Source organism: Condylostylus longicornis, unplaced genomic scaffold, assembly GCF_029603195.1.
Source record: "Condylostylus longicornis isolate FDR11 unplaced genomic scaffold, ASM2960319v2 ptg000006l, whole genome shotgun sequence".
Lineage (NCBI taxonomy): Eukaryota > Metazoa > Arthropoda > Insecta > Diptera > Dolichopodidae > Condylostylus > Condylostylus longicornis.
In genome coordinates, this window is record NW_026577975.1 from 6,047,629 (window position 1) to 6,072,104 (window position 24,476).

At 22.9% G+C, this 24,476-nt stretch overlaps 1 protein-coding gene across 1 annotated transcript; it reads right to left on the reverse strand.

Annotated features, from left to right (window-relative positions):
* Positions 1-2,609: 2,609 nt before the first annotated feature.
* On the reverse strand, positions 2,610-5,619 carry LOC129617999 (glucose dehydrogenase [FAD, quinone]). Its single transcript, XM_055532950.1, has one exon. The coding sequence runs from the start codon at positions 5,116-5,118 to the stop codon at positions 3,256-3,258; it is 1,863 nt and encodes a 620-aa protein (XP_055388925.1). The 5' UTR covers positions 5,119-5,619; the 3' UTR covers positions 2,610-3,255.
* Between the last annotated feature and the right edge of the window lie 18,857 nt (positions 5,620-24,476).

Below are 24,476 nucleotides of genomic sequence, written 5' to 3' on the forward strand. Positions count from 1 at the left end.
AAAGTGGGAAATATTTAGCACTAAAAATTTTAGTACTAAATTTTTTATAGTTTAATATTTATATCTGGCAATAGAATGTAATTTCTGAAATAAACAGTGAGAACTATTTGTGATTTTATGAGTATCATTAAATTTTCTTTTACAAATATTTGTTTATAAATTGTTCTATAAAACCTATAATATGTTTTTATTGGAGCGTTTATTTTACATTTTCGGTACTAAAATAATTATTGCTGACATCGGAATTGTGACAGTACAGTATCGATACACAATTTGACATTTGCAAGCTGAACTCTGCATTATTGCAGTATTATCACAATTTCGATCTCAAGGCATTATAGTTTTTCAGAAGCTTGGTTTTCGGGCTTATCCATATCTGAATATTTCGCCAGTCAGAGTCAATAAATTTGAAAATGAAAATTTTCTATAATATTTTGGTGATTAACTAGTAGATGTGACACAACAGTGTAAACGCATCATTAACGTTTGTCATGAAATTGTCAATATTTGTCATACAAATATTAATTTTTATGACATTACAGAAAATTAATTTTCTATTTTGTCAACCAATTTCGGCTTTTAGTATTCCGGACAAACTTTTGATTTACAATAAAGTTAATTTAGCATAAATTATCGATTTTGTTTTCTTTTATTATTTTCAATATTTCTGGTTGTATACGTTTAACATACTTAAGTCTATATTCGGCTTTATTTTTTTTTTTTTGGTATTTTCTATACTTATACAAAAGTATTTAAAGTTGACATTGTTCTCAAAAAATTAATGAAATTTTTATTTTTATTAAATTATTTTTTCGTTTCTTAATTAATTTGATCAAAAAAAAAATACAAAATAAAAACATGGGACAAAAAAAATTTTTTGTTTTTTTTTGGATTACAAGCAATAATAAATAAATATTTTTATAATAGGTATTATAAATTTTATCATTTTATTCAAAAATTTAAGAAATTTAAAATGAAGAAGATTCAATCTTTGTTAATTCGTTAAAATTTCATGTTAAAATTTAATTTTATTTTGGCATGTTTAATGGCATTTATTCAATTCTAAAAATAACAAAAAATATTAATGGTAATTTGCGAAAATCCGAAATTAAAGAATTTTGAGGATAATTGGTAAGAGGAAAAAAAATTAAAATTAAATGAATAAAATATGAGAATAAAAAAAAATTGGGGTTATTCCTTTGTTTTATTGAATTTTTTTTTCTTTCCTCTGTTCTGGGTTTGGTTCTTTCTTTTTGTGATTTTTGATTGATATTATTTGTTGAACTGATCCTATTAGATAATAAATTAAATGAGTTTTTTGTGTGGCTTTTATTTTTTAATGTAATATTTTAAATTTAATCTTTATGTTTATCTCATAGAGATGGATAATTAATGGAATGAGAAATAGAAACACGTTTTTGAGATTATATAACCGCATTATAAGTACACACATGTACATGTATATAAAATGAATTATTAATGAAATGAATTTCTGCGAAATGTTCTATTTAAACTAGTTTTAGTTATTAAATTTTATGAATTAAAATTCCAGTTCTCCTCTTGATATTCAAAAAATGTATTACATTCAAATAATTATTTCAAAATTTTAAAGATCATATCGAAACCGGATATTATTTAATCACAAAGAATATTTTTTTGGGGTTTTAAAGAAATTACTTTAGAATTGTTTAGAAAATAAAATAAAAAATTTGAGTTTTAAATTCATTTGAAATATTTTAGTTAAAATACTAAAGAACATACTCTATGTTAGTAAAGTAAATGTGAAATTGAGTACTCTTAATATAATTCATCACTGTTTAGGTCACAATCTAAATTATTAAGACAAATTTTCGGCTTCTATAATTAAAAATTTAAATGAACAATTTCGAATTAAAATATTATTATTTTTGGAATATTTTTTTAAAATTAAATTTTCAATTTTAAATTAAAAATTTTTGGTTATTTTATAAAATGATTTCATTTGAGATAAAATTTCGTAATATCGTATAATATAACCATTGACAAATTGTGGTATAATAATTTAAGTGACATTCTTTAATGTCAAATAATTGTAACATAATGTTGACAGTACTGACAATTTTAAAATAAACATCAAGTGTTTTATAATTTAAATTCATTTAAAATCTTAATTATCTTAAGAGTTAGTTAAAGAATTATTTAAAATATTCAACTATTATTGAATGCGTTCACTCAAAATATTAAAATTTTTAATTTAAAAAAAAAGAGATTTTAAATTTGACAATTTGCTTTCTATTTGTTGTTTTTCCTCTCTTTCATCAAATTAATTCGAAATTTAAAAAAAATTGCATAATATAAAGAAGGAAGTAGAAAAATTTTTTTTAAGATTAGTTATTGAAAAATTTAAAACTGTTATTATTTAATATTGGTTCTCCTTGAATAATAATTATAAAATATTTTTTTTTCGTTTCCGTTTATTCTTCTATATTTCAATTTTAATTTGCGGTTTTTCAATGATAAAATTTTCAATGTAATTTTATTCTTTTCTTTATTAAAATTTAGTTTAATTTTCGAAATTATTCTCTTGAAATTTTAATTTTTTTTATATATTATGAAAGAAAGTCGACTTTTTTTGTTTAAATTAGTATGGATTGTTTTATTTTATTTGAATTTTTGTTTTTATATACAATTAATTCTAATTCTAAATATTAATTACAATATTCTAATTTTTTATTTTTTTCTATGTACTTATTATAAAATTTATTAATTTATTTATGATTTCTTTGAATTGTACAAAAGCGTAATTTCATACATTTACCGACAAAAATTTTTTTCTTAAATTTCTATAAGACTGTTTTTGTTAATTTTAAATACATTGTAATTTTTCTGAGTGTATTGATTTTTTTTTATAAAAAAGTTTTTGTTTATAAAAAATCACCTAATTTTTTTTTCTTTTTTTTCCATTTTTATATTCAAATATTTTATAATTTTATTATAAAAAAAAAAAATATAAAAAAAAATTATACACTTGAATTTTAAGTACTTTTGTTTTTTGTACTTAAAAATAATTTAAAAAATTTGTTTTTTTTTTTCCTACTTAAAAATTATATAAATTTACAATTTATTTAATTTGATCAAATTCTGGTACTTACATAATTTTATTAATTACAATCACTTATTGCTTTATCGCTATATCAATAATTTACATAATTATTATTTAGGATTCATTAAATATTAATTAAAATTTAAATTATATAGTTAAATTTTTTTTTTAAATTATTGATTAAAACCATGATCACGTTTAACAAAATCAGCTCCACGTTCAGCTATCATAAATACAGGACCATTTGGATGACCAGCAATAATTTCTGGCATAATACTAGCATCGATAATACGTAATTGATTAACACCATAAACACGTAAATGTGAATCAACAACAGCTGTTGGATCTGTTTTTGGGCCCATTTTACATGTACCAGAATAATGATAAATTGTAAATGTAAAATGTCTAACATAACATTCCCAATATTTTCTTGTTTTATAACCATATTTTTTACATGTCGGTATAACACGATCCCATAATTGTGCATTAATATTTTTAAAACCAGGTTTATCAGCTAAACTAATTGCTTTAAGTAAACCACGTACCGATATATCAACATCATATGGATGATCAAAATAATTTGAATATATTAATGGATATTTAAATGGATCAGTACTTTTTAATAATATTCTACCTCTTGATTTTGGTCTTAATATCATTGGGAATATCATGAATGCATTTAAATTACGATCTTCAATTTCTCTAAACATTGATTCATATATTGATGATTTTAAGCCGAATGCCCGGCTAATAGCTGGATTTGCAGCCATTGAACCACCAACTAAAAATAATTCAATATCTGGCCAACCATCTGCATTTTTAGGATCATCTAATGCATAAAATGATATTGATTCACAGCCACCAGGTGAACCATATGGACCATGATGATTCATAAAATCAGTTAATAATAATGGATTAGCAAAATCTTCAAAATGTAATGATGTTGCATTTGTTGTAAATGTAACAGCCGGTGCTGTATGATCTTGTAAATTAAAACCAACAGCTAAATCAGCAATTATCGGTTTAATACCCATCTCTTGTAAATGTGATGCTGGACCAATACCCGATAACATTAATAATTGTGGTGTATTAATAGCACCAGCTGATACAATAACTTCTTTTCTTGCTCTAACTTTATATTTATGACCATCGATAACAACTGATACACCATATGCTGTTTTTGTTTCCGGATCAATTAAAATTTTTGTAACATGTGCATTCTTTTTAATATGTAAATTTGGTCGTTTCCCTTTAATCGGATATAAATAGGCACGATTTGAACTGGTACGTGTTGAATTACGTGTTGTTGTATGTAAATGTGATACACCAACTTGTATTTTACCATTATAATCACGATATGGTAAACCATCTTCTTGTGACGCTTGTACAAATGCATCAGCAATTTTTGAACGCCAACTAACATATGATACAGTAACTGGACCACCACGTCCAACATAATCAACATCAGCATCTGGTACACTACTATCTTCTAATTTTTTAAAGAATGGTAAAATTTCTTTATATGACCAACCTGGATTACCTAAATCAGACCAACGATCATAATCACGACGATTACCTCTTGTATACATCATATAATTTAATACACTTGAACCACCCATTACTTTACCACGTGGCCAATTACAACGATTATTATTCATTGCTAAACATGCTGTTTTACTTGATTGTGTACGATATTTCCAATTCATTGAACCTAATTGTAAGAAATGTGCAACAATTGGTACATCCATAATAAGTGATTCATGTTGTCCTGCTTCTAATAATAATACACGCCATTTTGGATTTTCTGATATTCTTGCAGCTAATGTACAACCAGCTGTACCAGCACCAACAATTATAAAATCATATTCAGATTCCATTGGTTTATTATCCATACTTTCTAAACGCATTTCTTCATCACCACGTCTTAAAAAATCAAATGCCGATAAGAAAATATTTTGTGTATCAATATATTTAACACATGATATTAGAATTGCAATCAATGCAACCGCAAGAGTTATTCGACTTGATATAGACATTTTCTAAAGGTTTTTAGGTTTTAGTTGTTTAATTCAAAATTTTAGACTTTAATTAAAATTAACACAAAAATTTAGTTCTATTTAGAATTAATTTTAAACTTTTTTTTTATTAAATCACAAAATTTTTAAAATTTTTTTTGAAATATCAAGTTTTTCAGAAGATTTTTTATAAATTTTTTTGTTTCTTTTATTTCTATTTTAATTGTATTTAATTGTTCTTGAAAATAACTATTTTCCATTTGATTGCACTAATTTCAAATTAATTATTTCCGATTACCAAATACGAATTTAGTCAAAAGAACAAATTTAATTTGTATGTGAGTATAAAATTTTTTATATAATTTTTAAGCACGACGGTCTGTATAATATTTTTTATTTTTAAATTATTTTTTTAAATTAAACTTTTATACGTCACGAAATCCGCTTCCAAGCGAGAATGCTGCCCGGTTTCGTGAACGATAAACCACGATCTTATCGTTACAAAATATTTACCACGAATGAATTCGGTTCTGATTTGATTGTGCATTATATTTGTAGAAAAATCTTTAAAAAACAAAAAAAAAATACCAACAAACATGTTAAAAAAATAGAAAGAAGAAAAACGAAAAACAAAAAGGAGAAAAATAATAAACTTCAAAAAGCTCGTCTTAATTTTTTAATTTCTTGTTGTTTTCGTATTTTATTTTATTTTCGGATTTACAGTATATTTTCTATTACTGCTAATGCTGCTTCGATGATTTCGAATTAAAAATATTGTGTTTCAGTAGTGTCGTAGTGTAGTCAGTAGTATGACGCACATTGTCAATATTTTGACAATTATCTAAATAGTTCATATTTTGCAGCATGATTATTAATAATTAGTAAATAATTATGAATGAAAAAATAAAAATAAAATAATTTAAAAATATATCATTTAATTGTATTTTGTTAAAGTTCTAATTTGTGAGGGTAAAGTTCAAAACATTCTTATTGAAACTTTTGATATTCTTCTGATTTTTTTTTTTAAATTCCATTCACGTTTTGTTTTTTGGTACTGTGTTTCGTATTCATGTCGTTCGCTTATATCTGTAACAAGTGTTTTAAATTAAAATGAAAATGAAATTATATTAGGGGGCAAGTACCAACAACTATGCACTAATACATTATAAAAATTTTGCATTTTGCATTGATTATTGAAATCTTCTGTTATTTTTGATTTTATTTCACTCATTTTTATTTTATTTTATTTTATTTACATAAACATATGCATTCTTTTAACAGTTATACACGTACGAATATACTCTCAAATAATCTTTTATACACTCAATAAATTCATGCAAAGAAAGAGGGTATTATCAAACTGTTTGTTTTGTTGTTGTACTATCATACAAATTTTATATTGAATTGCCTTGATTGCAAACAAAAATGTTTGATTTCAATGTCAATGTCATTTATTTATTTTTTGTTTGTTTTTTATATTTTATATAGTTTCGTCTTCTGGTTCCATTTGTTTTTTTTTTTTGGTAAAAATTTTGAGATATAATATTTTTCATTTTTGTGGAAAGGGAAGAGCTACGTGAGTTTTTGTAAATAAAAAATAATGAAAGAAAAAAAAAAAGTGTTAGTGGAAAATGAAGAAAAACAAGAAGTAAAAAAAAAAATGCGCGTATAAAAATTGTTTTATTTTTTAGAGCGTGAAATATTTCCCTAAAATCAAAAAATTTTTTTTTTAAAGATATATGACTGATTAAATTGTAGTACATACTAATTTATCTTACACTTATATGGAAGGTATTATAAATAGATTACATTTGACTGGAAATCAGGTGATATTTTGGTCGCTTGCATATTTTCGTCAAACATTTTGGTTTGATTTTGTTTGATATGACAGAGAAGAGAAGCTGAACTGGCAACATGTTCGTTTGGTATATTTAAACTTCTTTTTTTTTTAATGTTATGGAGCCAATATATAGAGTGAAATAATTCTTAATTAAGAATTCTTAATTAATAAAGAAATGAGCGATTCTCAATTCTCAAAAATGAAATTTTAGTTTATGTCATTTCAGTCACATAGCCCTCAAGCTCTGCAAATCAGAAACATTTTCTGTTTGAATGTAGTTTAATAGGTCTTTGGCTTAATTTAAGCTTTTGAATTAATCGTTGAGGTTCAAACATTTTTAAAATATGCTTAGTCAAATACAAAAGAGATGGTGCCTGGTAAATTTAATGTACATACTGGATTGTTGTACTTTATTTTAAAAAAGACAGAATAACGGACTAACAAAAAACTTTTGTTATAGAATTATTTCTCTTCAAAATTTTTCTCATATCAATAATCAGTATAATGTTGTAGGAGTTTTGATTAAACAGATTAAAATAAAATTTCACGCATTATGGTTAAGAATTTATCATTTATTTTTTGAAAATTTCAAATTTCAAAATTGAGACCTAAAAATGTTTAACATTTTATTTATTAACATTTATTATTATTGTTAAATTGGCAAATATAATAGACACTTTGTAATATTTTACAAACATTAATTTTCTTCAAACTTATATAATAGGGTATTTAAGGTAATAATTTCATTAAATTCTCTATAATATATTAATGATAATTAAAAATTTTATATTATGTTTTTATAATATAATTTTCTATTGTCAGATCTTAAATATTTTATTTAAGCTGTGACCTTCAGTATTATAATTTAGAAATATTTGTTTTAAAAATATACTTGGAGTTTGATGTAAATATCAAAATTTATGCATGTAAGTTTGATATATTTCATATAGAAATTTGATTTTAATAGAGTTGTAAGTTAGATTTAATACAATAATTATATTATTATTAAACAGAAATTTTAGAAAATTTTAGAAATTTAGTAATAAGATTTTGTAATAATAATTGTAAAAAATAATCATTAAGTATTTTGTTGTAAAGTAACTAATGTTGACAATTTAAAAATGTTCATATACGGAACAAAAATGTTGTAAGTGGAGAATATTAAAAAGTGTTGCCTACTCTTTATAGGGAGTTGTTGTTTGCTCTATACTCATATATATTGCATTATTTTTTATATTTATTGTAGTAGGTTAACTAAATAATGTGGAAGAATTTAAGAAATTATGTTTTGAAATCATATATTTTTTAAAAATATTTTCATATATTTAATATTAAAGATGAATTTTAATATTAAAGATTTGGAGCCGTAAATTATAATGGTAGGCATAAAATAAATATTTAAAGGAAATTAGCTACACTATTGATTTTAATCTAATAATGTCATTTAAATAATTTTAGATCAACATTTGCAGCGTGATATTTATTAAATTATAAGAGTACTTTAATTTAATATTACTATAAATGTTTAAGTAAGATAAATTAGCACTGAAATTTTTCGGATTAACTTTGGATATACTCGTAATATAATATAATATACTTGTATAATATTATTTATAATCGTTTTTTTTATATCATTCATAATAAATAGGTCCTGTTCGGGTATAAAATCAACAGAAGGCTGCTAGAAAATTATATTAGAAAAAGTAAAAACAAGATGAATTTGATTATAAAAAGAGTGCATATAAGGCAGTACACGCCCAATAGGATATAAAAATTCGTCCTACTAAACAATAATAACACTTTCCTTCTTTTTATGCACATGCAATTTTTTATGAAAACAGATGTAATTTCGAACGTACTAGTACCCTTCTTTAATTTATTTCGTTGACAAAGTTTGCTCGCCTCATATATACACCTCAAAGAGCCGCAAGCACTTTTCAATTGCCTCGTATTGCTTTATCAGATCCGGAATACCAATAATCGGGCCTATTACGTAATGTATATGACACGAAATTGTTAGACCTAATATTGAAGCTTATTTATTATTTAAATATAGAATTGCCATCTTCTTTTAATTTTATTTGGCGGCTTAATGAATACAAACCCTATTAGATTGAATTGTATATTTATAATTGATTAACAATTGAATATACCTAAATATTTTACAATGCAGAGTCAAATAACAAATTGAATTTTATGATAAGTTTGCTTCTTTTTTAATTTGAAATATTTGGTTATTTTGAATTTTGTTTTTAAATTATAGTAGAATCCCATCAAAACTTAATGTTATTGTATGTTAATTCGAACTTGTTAAACATTAAACAAAGCTTTATATGCAATCATAGCAAGTTTTTATATTACATTTTGTGTGTTCGATAACAAAGACATCAACATAATGTTATTTTAATAATGATCTGTATTGCATGTATGACATACATATATGTACATACACGTATTTATATGAATCAACATTAGTTATGTGCATGTATTCAAATTATATTGTGTGTAGTGCAGCGATTGTAGGCGTTTTCATTTGAAAAAGCGGGACAAATTTTTGTTTTATTTACTATTTTTATATAATATAACAGATATAACACATTGAAGTTTCTTTACTATTATAAAAAAATGCATACATTCCTAAATAGTCTATAGTTTTATTTTTAAATTTATAATTAAATTTTTTTTTAAATAAATTTTATTACTATAGTCGTTATTAATTTATTGCATTTTAAAATATTGTTATACTAGTATATATAAATAATAAACTTGACCTTTTATACAAATTATATTTTAATTTAAATTAGTTTTTCTCTCCTTCTCTCTCTCTCTTTCTCTCTCTGTGGGTTATTTGATAATATGTAAAAACTATGTAAATTTTTTAACTAATAAAATTTTTGGATTTTTTAAATGTAGGAGTAATGATGACGTTCCATGTATGGTAAATCAAAAATTATGTTTTCGAATAAAATACATTTGATTTTATATAAATTATCAATTCAAGCACAAACTGCTTGTTTTATTTAAAAAAATTTAATATTTATTAAAACTAAAATCATCGCAGTGCTGTCCATTATTATTATTATTATTATTATTAAATTTGATTATCATGCTGAGATAATATGAATACCTATAGGGCTACTGTATATAAAGAATATATTATTAGATTGTGTAGATTGTTTAAAGAAATTATGAAAAAATGAAGAAAAAGCTGATAAGACACAGATGCAATTTTTAATAATAACGAAATTCGTAAAGAAATCAATGTGGAAAGCTAAAATTTTGCCTTTCTGTAATATTTTCTTTACTTATAATTTTGATTCAAACAAAAGGCCTGTAAAACAGCACATTCACCTTAAACAAGTGAAAATAATTAAGAAAAAATAATCTTCTACTTAAATAAGTTCAATTAGTATTTATGTAAAGCATAAATTGTTTTATGAAAAAAAAAAATTGCATACTTTTTGGGGAGAGAAGGAAAATTAATTAAAAAGACGTTCATATAATGGAAAAATTTGACATAACCGTCGAACTTTAGGTGAATTAAAGTAATAAGATGTTTTTGATTGCAATACTTTTGTGGCTGACTTTGTATTTTTGTAGAAATCGGGAAAATTTTGCAGTTCCGGTAATACAACAAGTCGAAAATTGATATTTTGCTACTTGAGAAAAGTTGTAAGGTAGAAAACAAATTTCTTTTTATAATGAATGGTGGTAAGATTTTAAATTTCTACAATTTACGGCAAAAACACAAACGATATAAAAAACTGTGAAGAAAAAACAGACGATTTTAAGGTTACCACGTTTGTAATTTTAAGTATTTCTAAGCGAAACCTTTTTTCTGAAAATGGGAAGGAAGGAGATGTTGAAAAACTTAATTTTCTTTTAAATAGAGTAATAAGTTTTGGTTGAGCATCTATTTGTATATAAAATTTCAATACGGATGGACAGCGTCCAATTCTTGTGTTAGAAAATTAGTAAAAGTTAACAAAAACTGAAATTCTGCATGTCAATCGAATATTGTTTTGACGACAAATCAACAAAAAATAGAATTTTCTTTGCTTGAAACGTTTTTTCTCTGAAAATCTAATAACATTTTAAAATGTCGTTTGCCAAGATTTCTTTTTGTAATATAAAAAATTAAAAAACAAACAAAATTTTCTCTGAAATACTTTTTGTTGATAAAATTATTGAAATTCAAAATTTTTGCTGTCTAGAATGCTTTTTGTTAGAAATTTTAACAAAAAAATTAAATATTCTTTGGCTTTAAACTCTTTTTATTAAAAAATGTAGACAGTGTTTTTTTATAAAAACAACTTTTGCATTTCATAAGTCTGTTATTTCCTGTCTAACTTTACATATTAAATAATAAGAAAATATAATATAAATAAATAACCACAAACAAATCTGGACATTCCAACCGGAAGAATTTCTGTAATATGTGATGATAAATTATTATCAAGATTGAATAAATTAAAAATTTCTTAAGAATTTTACGTCATAGTTATTACAAGCTTAACACCTAACTTAAGAGACTGAGATTATTTAAAATATTTTAAAATAATTCAATTTCTTAATACATGGGGGTTATTATTATATTATTTTAATTGAAAAAGTTATTTATTTGTTTCCATTAAATAAATAAAATCATTATCACTATATTCAAATCCACTTTCAATTACACTCACTTATTCTGTAAAAGAAACCTGATTTATCATACTTATAAATTATGGTTTTGTATGTGATCGAAATTCAGGTGTATTTAAATAAAATTTATTGTATATTGCTGTAGTGGTTGTCATCTGCATTTTAGAATTTATATTTTTGTTTATAGTTAATATTATTTAATAAATTACAAATACATTTAAATACATTTATAATATGAAATTTTTTAAAATATTGTGAAGAATGAATCAAAATATAAAATATCACGATTAATAAATGCTATAAAATTGCATAAACTCATATACGTATATTTGAGTATTTACAGTAAAACTCTAATAAAATGATACTGGCTGTTTATAGATCGATAATTGTAAAATTTTTGTTAAAAATTATTTGATTTAGCATATATAGAAGTAAAGTTTTGACAATAAACTTTCAAAGATTTGCAGCAAATTAATTCAAGTTGGTGGTAATGCTATTGGATTTTAGTAATATATTTGTCAGTCTGTTATTTGTTTACTAGACCCCGTTCGAGTAATAGTCTTCATTTATACATATATACTCAATACTTACCGGAGAATACCGAAAATTACCAAAGCTCTTAAATTTTGTACGATTCTTTAGTTATCGAAATGCTCGTTTACAGATTCCACTGTTAAATTATTATACATTTTACAGCCAATGCTTTATAACCAGTATGAAATTTGTTAAAAAAATTAACAAAAACTTTTTGTTTTTTTGCATTTTACGACTGTATGCTTAATATATTCCATTTTTTTTTCTCCAGAAAATTCATGTTTTTTTTTTATTCTTCCTTTTTCGTGTATTCATTTTGATTTTTTTTTTGTGCTCACATATCGCAAGTATATTGAATATAATCAAGAATATTTTTTTTTTGAATTTTATTTTCCTATAATTTTTTTTTTTGTTATTTTTTTGCTCATTGAAAATATTCTTACTAGAATTGTTACTATGTTAATAAACAAAATCACTGAAGCACATCAGTTGAAGGTCAGTTAAAGTACAATTTTGCAAAATTGCGAAAAGAAACAAGAAAAAAGCTATATGTATAATGGTGTAACTTAGCATGAGATAGAAGCCGCTTTTACAAAAAAAAAAAACATGAAGATTAAAAATTGTAAGTACCAGTGATATACAAGACTGTTGTAATTATTGTGACACATCAATGAAATACAATTCTTAGACACAATATGAATTGCAATTCAATTTTAACAAAATCACATACTTATTGTTTAAATGATAAAAAATTACAAAAATAAGGAATAAATTACGAAGGAATTTAAAAAATTTGCGTCATAATGTGCAGGTGAAAATTTCATGTTTGTCTTTATTGGAATTTGTATGCGTTGTTAATTAAGATTGTAATTTCTTCATAATCCTTAATCAATTGTTTGTGCAGGTTTAATTAAAATTTTTGTCAGAATTCACTTCAAATTATGCAAGTGTTTTAAATAATACATTTTTAATCTGTTTTGGACAGATTACTGAGTCCAGCAGATGATATAATATCGATGAATCTTGAAATTTTGAATCCGCCTCTTATTTATAAGTTTTTGATACTAGCTACCGCCTATGCATATAAATTTGGGAAAAAATTTTTAAAAGTTTTAATTCTTTTCTTTGATTTTGCATTTAGGATAAGCTTTAAAAATTCGACTTATTAATTTTAACTCCTTTGTCTCAAATCTTTGACTCCAAATATTCTACTCTGACGCATTAATTCCGACTACGACTCTTTGACACTGGTTGGTTCCCCGGCTTTCAACTGTTCGAACCCGTTTTGTAGATTTTTTTTTTACTTTAACTCCTCCGCTCCTTGACACTTTTTAAACATTCTTCATCTTTTACTCTGACTCTTCCACTCCGACTCCCTAGTTTCAACTCTGGCTAAAAGCAATAAAAATTAAAAATGTATAATATTATTTATTATTTTTCAAAAAATCAAAATAAAAATTTTCAAAATAGCTAACAGGATTTCTTTTGATTCATTTTACATAAAAATTATTCTGGTTGATTTTTGGTATGGGTAAGTACGTGTTTCTTTGAAATCTCAAGGTTCTTCTCCGTGTCACTTTTTTTATATTCATTTTAAATTGTATATACAATTGTCTTTTTTATTTTATAGTACAATAGCACTTATTTAACCGTTAAACGTAGGAGATTGTATAGAATAAATTTCAATTAACAGAATTAGTTATTCGTTATCAATAAAAAAAATTAATCTGAATCACACATACAATATTTTTATGAATTAAGTACTTAACGCATTTTACTTTTTTTACATATTTTTACTATAAAAAACAATTCGCTTCCTGGAAAAAAAAACGTATAATATGGCAATGATATCAATTTACATTCATTGACGAATACGAAATATTTTGTAAATCAAGAATTCTGTAATAAAATTTTAATGGTTTTTAATTTTAAAGTTACTGACCAACCTGTTTTAATAAACCACAATTTTTTTAACTAAATTGAATTCTAGAATCAGTGACACTAAATAAAATTTTACTATATCCAACTCATATACTTCGAAAATAATAAATATTAAGGTTAAAATTATTTAGAATGGATTTACAATCATAATGAAATCGAATGGAATGCAATTTATTCATGTTATGAACGTGAAATGCCGATAATATTAAGACATAAAATAAATAAAAGATTACCATGTTGGTTTTTGAATTCTTAAAAAATGAATTATTAAAATTAAAATTATGAAAATTATTCCGAATAATTAAAAGCTTAATTTAATAAAGTTGAAATATTTTTATTTAAAATATTGAATAAAATTATCTTTAATTCTAATTTTTGCTCTAATACAAACTCTCAATCAAACTAAATTTAATGTTCTTTAAAGTTTATTCAACTTTATTTAAGAAGAATATTTTTTAAATCGTTATGACATTCTATGACATTGTTTATTGACAATCATTTTCTAATTATTATTTACTTTGAAATTTTTGAATTTTATTCTAAATATATAATTTTTTATACTTTAATTGTGATACAGTTCAATAGTTTCTTATAATTATATAAATTTGAATGGATTAAACATTAATTTATTTTATAAATTGATTCTTGTTTTCTAAATTTACCAGAAAATTCTAATCATCTATTTGATTGCAAATTAAAAATAGTTTAGCGATTTATAATTAAAAGCTTTTTTTTTTTTGAAATTTTAAGGAAATTTTAAAATCAAGTTTTTCAATGTCTGAATATTCAAGTCTTAAGATTTTATAAATGTAAGACTAGGAAATAAATTAATTTAAAAAATTTAAAATTTAAGTAAGAGTTTTTGTTTAGTTAAATTTTTTAAGAAAATAAATGAATTGAAGCAGGAACAAGTGCCACTGATAATGATATAATTTAATTTTGATAAATTTAATTTAGAGATTTTGCATAAATATAGGCTTAAATTGATTTATAACGGGAAATTTATAACGGAAAACGTAAATTAAAATGAAATGTCAATTAGCGCTAACAAATGTCAATAAATTACAAATGACAAATGTCAAAAATTATTATTGTTTACAAATTGTTTTTGAGTTTAATAATTAAATAAATTGTTTTTTTCCCCTAGGGAACATAGGGTTACAACATATCCTATTCAATTTTCCCTGATTTGTTTCCATATTTTGTTTGACTGATTTATTTCTTTTATTTGGCTTGCTCACATTTCTTTTTCCATGGAGGCTCTACTCTAGAGCTTGAAGCGAAACCAATGTTTTAGAGTGTCTTCGAACGTAGCCGACCCATTTGCACCTTCTTCTTATTTGAGTCTCTATTGTATCCTGATTCGACATCACTAACAGCTCTTGATTGACACGTAATGCAATTTGTTGTAATGAGTTGGGAAATTGAAGGAAATTAAGTCACAATCTTTAATATTGAACAAAAGAATAACCATTTTCTTACATCGTCATCTCAATACAAATCAGCTTAACAATTCAATATTCGGACACGGATTTAATTTAGCAATTCGAATTTTGTCCGTAAATTCATAATAAATCTAAAAATAAAATAAATTATACTGCCTTAAATACCGCAATTTATTGTTTCATCTATTAATCGACAGAGGGATGAGAAGATATTTTAAGACTTTTTTAAGGGGCGTTTGTCAGCCGCCCATTTTCAGCCGATCAGATTAAATTTAAATTATTTTGATAATAAATTTTAAATAATATTCGTTATTCATCACAGCAAAATAATCGAGAGTGTTGATTTAGTTTGATTTTTCTAACTGCATAATTTCACCAAAAATGTTTTCATTGTTCAACAGCATACAATATGCAAAATTAATTATTAAAAATTTTTAATTATGTGAATTTTTCACCTACATTTTTAAATTGGTCAATTCCTATATATTTTTAATTTTAAAATTCAATAATATTTCTCATATTTTACAAATAAAATTTATGCTATAATTTGTTGTATCATCTATCAAATTAAATTTAATTGTATTCAATTTGTGTATTATGTACTGCACACCTATACTTAATAAATAAATTAAGAAAAAGTTTTAAAAAATTGAATAATTAGTATTTTACTCAAAGTATATTATTATTTTAATAAATAATACAATGCGGTCACTTTATAATAATATGAATTTTTTCTTATTCAATATTTTTTCAATAAATAATTCATCACAATTTATTTAAATTTCTTAAATTACATTTGATTTATTTGTAAACTAATAATTTTTAAAATTTCTGAAAAATTATTATGGTTTGTTGATGTTAATTTATTGATAAACTGTGTGACCCTGTCTGAACCTTTCTGGATGGTGAATTTTAGATATTTAATAGGTAACGTCAGTCGTCATCTCATATGTTTTCATTATTTTATACTAACAAATAAAAAAATTTTAGTATTAAATTTTAGTATTGAATATGTACCGGGGATTTGAAACTGAAATCCTTCCGATTCATACCGAACACTTACCATTGATCGAATGGTTTGCATTGCTATCATTGTGATAGAAATCATCAATCTTTAAAAGAATAATAATAAGCGTACTTACCAAAAACAAAATAATTATAATGTTGATTTTTAAATAATTAAATAATTCCAAATACAATTAATTCTCAATGACAAGGTAGCAGCTAAAAAATTAATAAAAAATATCATTACCTAAAGGCATATAGACCGTGTCGAAATTGTCATACAATAAAAAAATATCGATAAAATCACGCATTTAAATCACCTTTTTTTTCATTTATTATATACGGTTTTATTCGTTAGTTTGTAATTAATGTGCATTTACATAATATTTCCTTGTGTGTAACAAATACATCAAAGCTTGATAGTATTTTGGTACTACCACTATGCTCATACTTGGTGTAAGCATAAATTTAAAATTTTATAATTTTTATTTAACTAAAAATTTATGACACAATTTTTTTTAAGTTCATAAGAAAATGTCTTCGGACTGTGGGGTTAATTTAGAATACCACAAGAGACTGATGGGTTCAAGATTTGTAACTATTGAAAAATACAATGTTCAATCTTATTTTAAAGAACTTTTTCGTATATACCATTGCACTATTAATTTTCAATTAATTTTTCATTTGTTTTTATTCTTTTTAAGAATTCAAAGAATAATTTTGAGCTTTTTTACTCTATTACTAAATTGTGTTGAGCTTTTAAAAAGTGGGGAAAAATGATTTTTGTTGATTTCTCTGCATTTTATTGTAAGAATATTTTTTGATTTCAAATCTAAGTAAAACATAAAAATAATGAAAAATTTTAAGTATGTCAAGAATAACTAGAATTTAATTTTTTTGGCATTTTAAATAAACTTAAATTAGAACTGAAGTCATTAAACCTTATTCACAGATTTTTATGTTGCTCAATTTATTATGTTTTTCAATTAAATAATTTATAAAGACTGAATAAAACTTTACTTATATATGAGATTTTTCATAAAAATTCTTGTTAACAAAGATGATATAATATTATTGTAGTTCTAGTATGTCGTAATCAAATAATTTGTCTTGTAACAATATTACATCTATTACCCCACATTTCTTGTAAGGTTAAATTTGTGTTGTTTTTCGCCATATTTAAACAATAATATTCGGATATCCTGTATTTTTAATTAAATATTTTAATTTTAAATTATAACACTAATTCGTGAAATTATTGGAATATAACGAGAAATTTGGAAATAGTATTTTAAATTGTGTTTATAATTATTGCATAAATTTAGGCTAATAGTTTTTCTTTTGAGAATATTACTTAAGCATATTATTTCCTCCATATTAGATTTGCTATATAAAATTGAAATATAAGCAATACTGCAGTAAGTAAAAATATATGTGCGTAAGAGAACGAGAACTCTATGACTAAACTGTGTTGTAAATGATTTACAAGAGCTAGAATATCTTAACATTCTCTCAACAATATTACTCAATTTTAGTTTTATTCTGGGTTTAATTTTGTAACAGTAATTTTAAAGTTTAGTTTAACTCACATTGTTGAAAATATTTAGAATTTTGTAAGAATTAAAATTTTACCCTATTCTCTATAGCTGTTTATTAAAATATGGTTGTCAAATTCGTTTAAAATTATTGTGAATTGAAATTGTGTCGAATACAAAATAGAATTCTTGTTTTAAATGTAAAGAGAATATTATTATAATTTTTTTTTGCGGAATTTTATTTGGAAATTTTGTATTTTTTCTATAAAAAGACTAATTTTAAAAACTTTTACTATTAAAAATTTAATTAAGCTAAAATTTGAATAGAATATTCTTAATTTATGATTTTATTACTACTGTTTTAAGATGAACTATTTCGAATAAAATGTCAAGATAATTAATATTTTTATAAATTATTGTGCAAAATAATATAAAATAGATTTTGAGTTCAATTGTTAATAATGCTTAATTACTTAATCTTTATAATTTTAAATAATTTATTTTGATAATTAACCTGTTGAGCATTATTAGCAATAGTTGTATGAATATTTAAAATTCTTTTAAGAAAAAAATTAATTTTATCTGTAAAAATATGCAAAAATTTTATTACAATCGATCGGATGCTTTAGATTTCATTAGAATATGCAGATATTCATATTCTGTTCGTTTCATAATTTTATAATTAAGTACAGTACTTTAGATGTGGTTATAAATTTAAGCTCGTAATGAAAGACATAAAAAAATGTCAACAAACTTTTTATGTAAATTATTTGTATATTTAGCAATAAATTAACTATTAAACAATAAAATCAATTAAATTTTAAAATTTTTTAAAATTATTTTTTTTTTCCAATTAATATTGAAGGTTCATTCTTAACTATGTCATAAAAATATTTCTGAGAAAATAATTGTATATGCAAATAAGTAAAACAAGATGCAGATACAATGAATATTTTTAAATAAAATGTTATTTAATATTTCATATTATAACAATTTTTAATAATATTAAAAATTTTGTATAATAAACAGTCATGTATGAACAAATTTCAAAATTCAAAAGAATTTTCATTATATTTTTGCTCAAATTTTAATTTTTAATAATTTAATTTTATATTAACATGAAAATTTTTTGATTTCCTTGCAATAATTTCCTTATAATTTCTAAAAATTCAATTTAGAAACTGTAATTTTAATAAATAAATGAATACATTCAGCAACTATTCAAAACTGTAGTAGATTTTTACTTTCTATATTACATAGTAATAAAAATAATGGTTATCAATTAAATTTTAATTAAAATTAATTAAATCAATCATTGTTTAATTTTGTTTGTAACATTGTTTAATTAAAATTTAATTTTACTAATTAATTACATTTCAAATTTTAATTGATTGTATATCAATTTCAAATATAAAATTCAATAGTTACACATTTAATCTACTTGAATAAGTTATTAGGTTAGAAATTAAATAAAATATTTTAAGTTCCTATAAGTATGCAACCAAAATTATTTTAAAAATTATGTGAGTATTATTAAAGAAAGTACAGTAGAGTCGTGATTACATTAATATGCAAAAATATTAATCGTTCATAATGTTTTGAAGTGTCAAATAATTATTCTAATTAAAATTCTGGAAAATAAAAATCCTCGTTCAATTGTATAAACTAAGTACTCCATTTTCTAAATTTTCTCCATAATGTTTATTAGTTCATATAAGTGCGAATCTACTGTTTATAGTTATTACTTATTTCTATTAAATAATATGAGTGAACTATTTAAAGAAATTGGTTATATCGTGAATTGTATGGAATTGCCATTAATCAAAATTGTTTTCATTCTCAAATTTGTTGCAGTTTTCAAATCAAATAGTTAATTTTATTTTTAGAAGTTATGTAGTTTAAGTGTAGCATTGGATAATGTAGCAACACCAGTTTGAAATTAAAATATTTCTTATATGACTTTTATTGCGTCTTTAAATAATAACGCTCAACGACAGTTTTAAATTTATGCGAATTGAAATTTTATGCACAGTATCTTTCTATATAAACAAAAAAACCCAAAATATTCGGAAATTTCATTTTATTATTCTATTGTAGATCCCATTTCATTACTAGACTTGGAGTCGTTTTATATTCAAAAATTAATTTATGTTAAATAATTCAAATATTAAAAATGTTTTTTTTTTTTTCCGAATTTTATTAAAAATAAAAAAAAAATTTTGTTTTCAACACGATCTTTATTAAAGAACTTGTTTTTGATTTCTTTTTCTTTAATTATAATTCTTTTTTTCTCTCTTTTTCTTATTATATAACATACGTCTATTATCATTATTAAACTGATGGTTAAGGAAGGTCAAAATTGATCTATAAGAGTATATAAGTGAATACAAAGAAGTAAAAATTAGAAAAGAAATCAAAAATAAAATGCTGATGTCTAGGTCGTTTAGTAAAAAGTACACTTTTTTTCTTGTTTCTTTTTTTGTCTTTAATATTAAAAAAAAATTTATTTTGATAACAATTTGCAATTTAAAATTGATTTTTTAAGCTTCTAGATCTTTCTACATAGCCAGTTGCTAAAAAAATTCAAAAAAACCAACACCCAGCCCAGAAGTTATAAAATTTTTGTTGATTTCTTTCATAATGACTTTGCAAAAAAAAAAAAAAATATACAAGAAAAATATTTGGATTTTTTTTTTTTTTAATTTTTTGTATTCGAAGTGCGAGACTATGCCAAGAAATTTAAAGAATTGAAAAAAAAATTCAAAATAAAAACAAAGAATTGATTATTAAAAAAAATTTTTTTTTTCAATTTAAAATTAAAAAAAACAAAAAAAAAAAAATTATTGATTAATTCATTAATTTCGATTGTAACTGTAATTTTTATCTTAATGAGCGTATAACGTCAAATTTTTTTGTTATTATTAGTTTTTTTTTTCGGAAGTAAATATAATAACAAATGATAATAACTGTTAATTACGACAATATTATTTTACTTAAAATGCTTGTATATATCGTAATCAATAATCATTAATCATTCTATATGGGTGGCTTGGCTTGGTTTGGCTTATTACGATATTTGTTTTTTTTTTTTGTAAAACATATAGAAGGTGCTGTTATATTAATGACCTAGATTATTCGAAAAAACAAATTGGCAATTGTACTTATTAATTGCATTACAGTTATTTTAAAATAGAATTCAATTTTGAAAATGAAATTGTACTAGGGAATTCAATTGAAAAATTAGGTCAGTTTTTTCGTTTTTCTACTAATTCATAGATGTCGTCAAATAGAAAGTGAAGTGAAAATTGTGTTTTTTTCATGCCAAATCTGTTAATTAATAATACGGTCTACGTTATGCTATCGGTCAAATATTTCCGAAATATACCTTAAAGGCTGCAAGTGACATTGCCGGAAAAGATCTTTTACAAAAATCGTCGCTAATGTTGACATTATTGTATTGCATAATAATCTCGTATGTCAAAAATAACCCTTGATGAAAGCGCCATGATATATGCAATTTTATTTTTTTTGAAAATTTTATTTCCCCTTCTTTTATAAACTTTAATTTTGGACCCGAAGGCATGTTAATCAATGATTTCAATATGGGAGCAAAAATTTTATGTAGGTCTTTATGATCTACATAGGCTTTACTTCTATATTATTAAAGTAAATTAATTGCTTACACAATTAGTATTTAATTTAAAAATTTTGTTCAGTTTTTTCAATAATTAATAATTTTTTCTTTGTTTCTTTTCAGGTACGTTGGTCTTCCGTTACATTTACTTATTTTTGGACAACTTAAATTTTTAAATTGATTGTAGGTAATTGAGTACATTTTTAATTTTAATTTTAATTTTAAAAAAAATCAAAAATACCTACCATTTACTTAAAAAAGTACTTGAAAAATTCACAATTAACATTCAGTATTCTAAGTTAGACAGCGAGAATACAATATGAATGTCAAAGTGAAAATTAAGTAGGAATTATCAAAATAAAAATTTTCTCATTGTTTTTTTTGCCCATGAAATATAACATATAAAATTTTATGATCAAAATTCTGACATTTCGTTTTTCGTAATTCGATTCCTTTCAATGCCCAACAAAATAATCACTTAACAATATCTACATTATTATAATATATTTGCATTACTTTACATGAATAACATTTATAAAATTGTTAAGATCTTAGATTATAGATTAGGTATATATAAATTCTTGAGCTATTTTCAAGTTAATCATTTAAAATTAATTTATTTAATGGAGCCGAATGCATCATACATACGTTAATGGAATTTTTATAAAATTTATAATAAACAAATTAAATTTGAAACAATTACAATTTAAATCACGTATTAGGGTTATAATTTGCAGAATTAAAACTTGTTAAAATTAAAAATTCCCTTTAAAAAAAAAAAATTAAAATAAATTAATTGTAAAATTGTTAAAGTACTTTGATATTAATTGCACATGGTGTATAAAAGTGACGTAATTTATTGTGTTGATTAACTGTTCAAATTTAAAATTATATGAAAAAAAAAATTGTGAATAAGATACTAATTTGTATCGAAAATTGATGCAATATAGTGAATTATTGATGTTTGCACTCGTTCAATTATTAAGTTAATTTATTCTTTGGAATAGAGATAAAATAGATCATGTGAGACTTCAAATATTGCACTAGTTGTATAAATAATCTAAATTCAAAAAATATGATAATCGAGCGCAAGGTGTGCTGTTTAGTTTGACAAAAAATATTGTACAAGATTATAAAAATGTCCTTTAGGCGAGACGGAAAAGTAACAAACGTAGTGTCAAAGTATATGCTAAGGTTTGTGTAATATTGCCACAATAACATCACTGTCTCTACATGATTACTTTTGCATATGTAATACAGTAAACTCCGGTTAGCTGCATGAAAAAAATTCTTTTAAACGCATTTCCTTAACAGCACAATTCCTATTTAGTGCGACGAATTTTGAACATTCGAATTTGAATAGAATAAGAATTTCGATATACATAGGCACATATTTCTCTATTATTATAATTTTGTTTAACAGCTCATATAAAGCAGTTAAGCAGCTAAAATAATTCTCTTAATTGCTTTAATTTGACATAGCTGCCAAATATTTAGCACCGAATAGGCGAAACAATTACCTGGGCTTTACTGTAATAAAAAAAATCATACCTTCTTTACTTACAATGTTTCAAAAATTCTCCGCTTCCTTATTGCCATTCATTCTATATGAAATTTTAATTGTGATTTATTTTTTATAGATTCTAAAGTTTTTATTACATAAAATTAGTACTCGTATTATTGAAAGTATATTTGTTATTTCAAAATATAATAACAATAAAATTTAAGATCTTTAACTTTGTTTATAATTTAAATTCATCAATTTATTTATTACATATTATTTTTTCTTTTTTTTTTTTACATCTTAAATCTTATTTTATTTGAATTAATAGACTGTACTTGAATACGAAATTAAAATAGAAAATTGAATTAATTATTTAATTTCATTGACATATGACGACGATGTAGATTGATAAACTCATCATTACAAATTTATTTGTATTAAAATTGCAAAAACAAAAACTTGTCAATTATAAATTTATTTTTTTGCACTTTATATACAAATTATATAAGAATAATTTATTGATTGTGATTTATGACATGTTTGTAGATATGAGAACAGAGTTGGATTAAGGTGTGTCAAGTTTAAATTTAGAGGAAATTAATATATGTGCAATTTATGTGCAATTTAATTAAATTAAAATTAAAACATTAATACTTACAAAATTTTAAAAATAAAAAGTATACCATAGGCTTTACATTGTGTGTGACCGTTGCGTCCCTGTTTGAATATGCTGGTGCATTCAAATATTATTAAATAATAAGTTCAACTAAAGAACTTTATTAAATTTTAATAATATATTATTTAATATTAAATTAATAATATATTTTTATGATACTGTTTACGAAAACTTTTAATTTTTTATTTTAACCCTTTCACTCCTAGATTACAATTTACGCAAACAAACGCTTCCCAGGGTTTGAGATTTTGACTATTATATCAAAGTATTTCTTAATATTTATGAGATTACCTTCGAATTTCTCTTTTCTAAATGGCACACTTAAGAATACCTGAGAATTCTTTTAAATAAATATATGTTAATTGCTTTAATAATGTGACTCTAAGGGAACAATAGGGTTAAAACCATTTCCATAATTATTGTAGCTTTGTTGCAAATATAGAACACTTTGACTCTATTTTTAACTCTTACATAATTTAATAATTATATGTTTTGTTACGATACTTAGTTGATTTTTTCAGTGTGAAAATTAATAATTGCAGTGTTATTTAACCCCTGTGATCGCTCATTGATTTACTTAATTTTAATTATTTTAATTCTTGATAATTTATCAAAATAAAC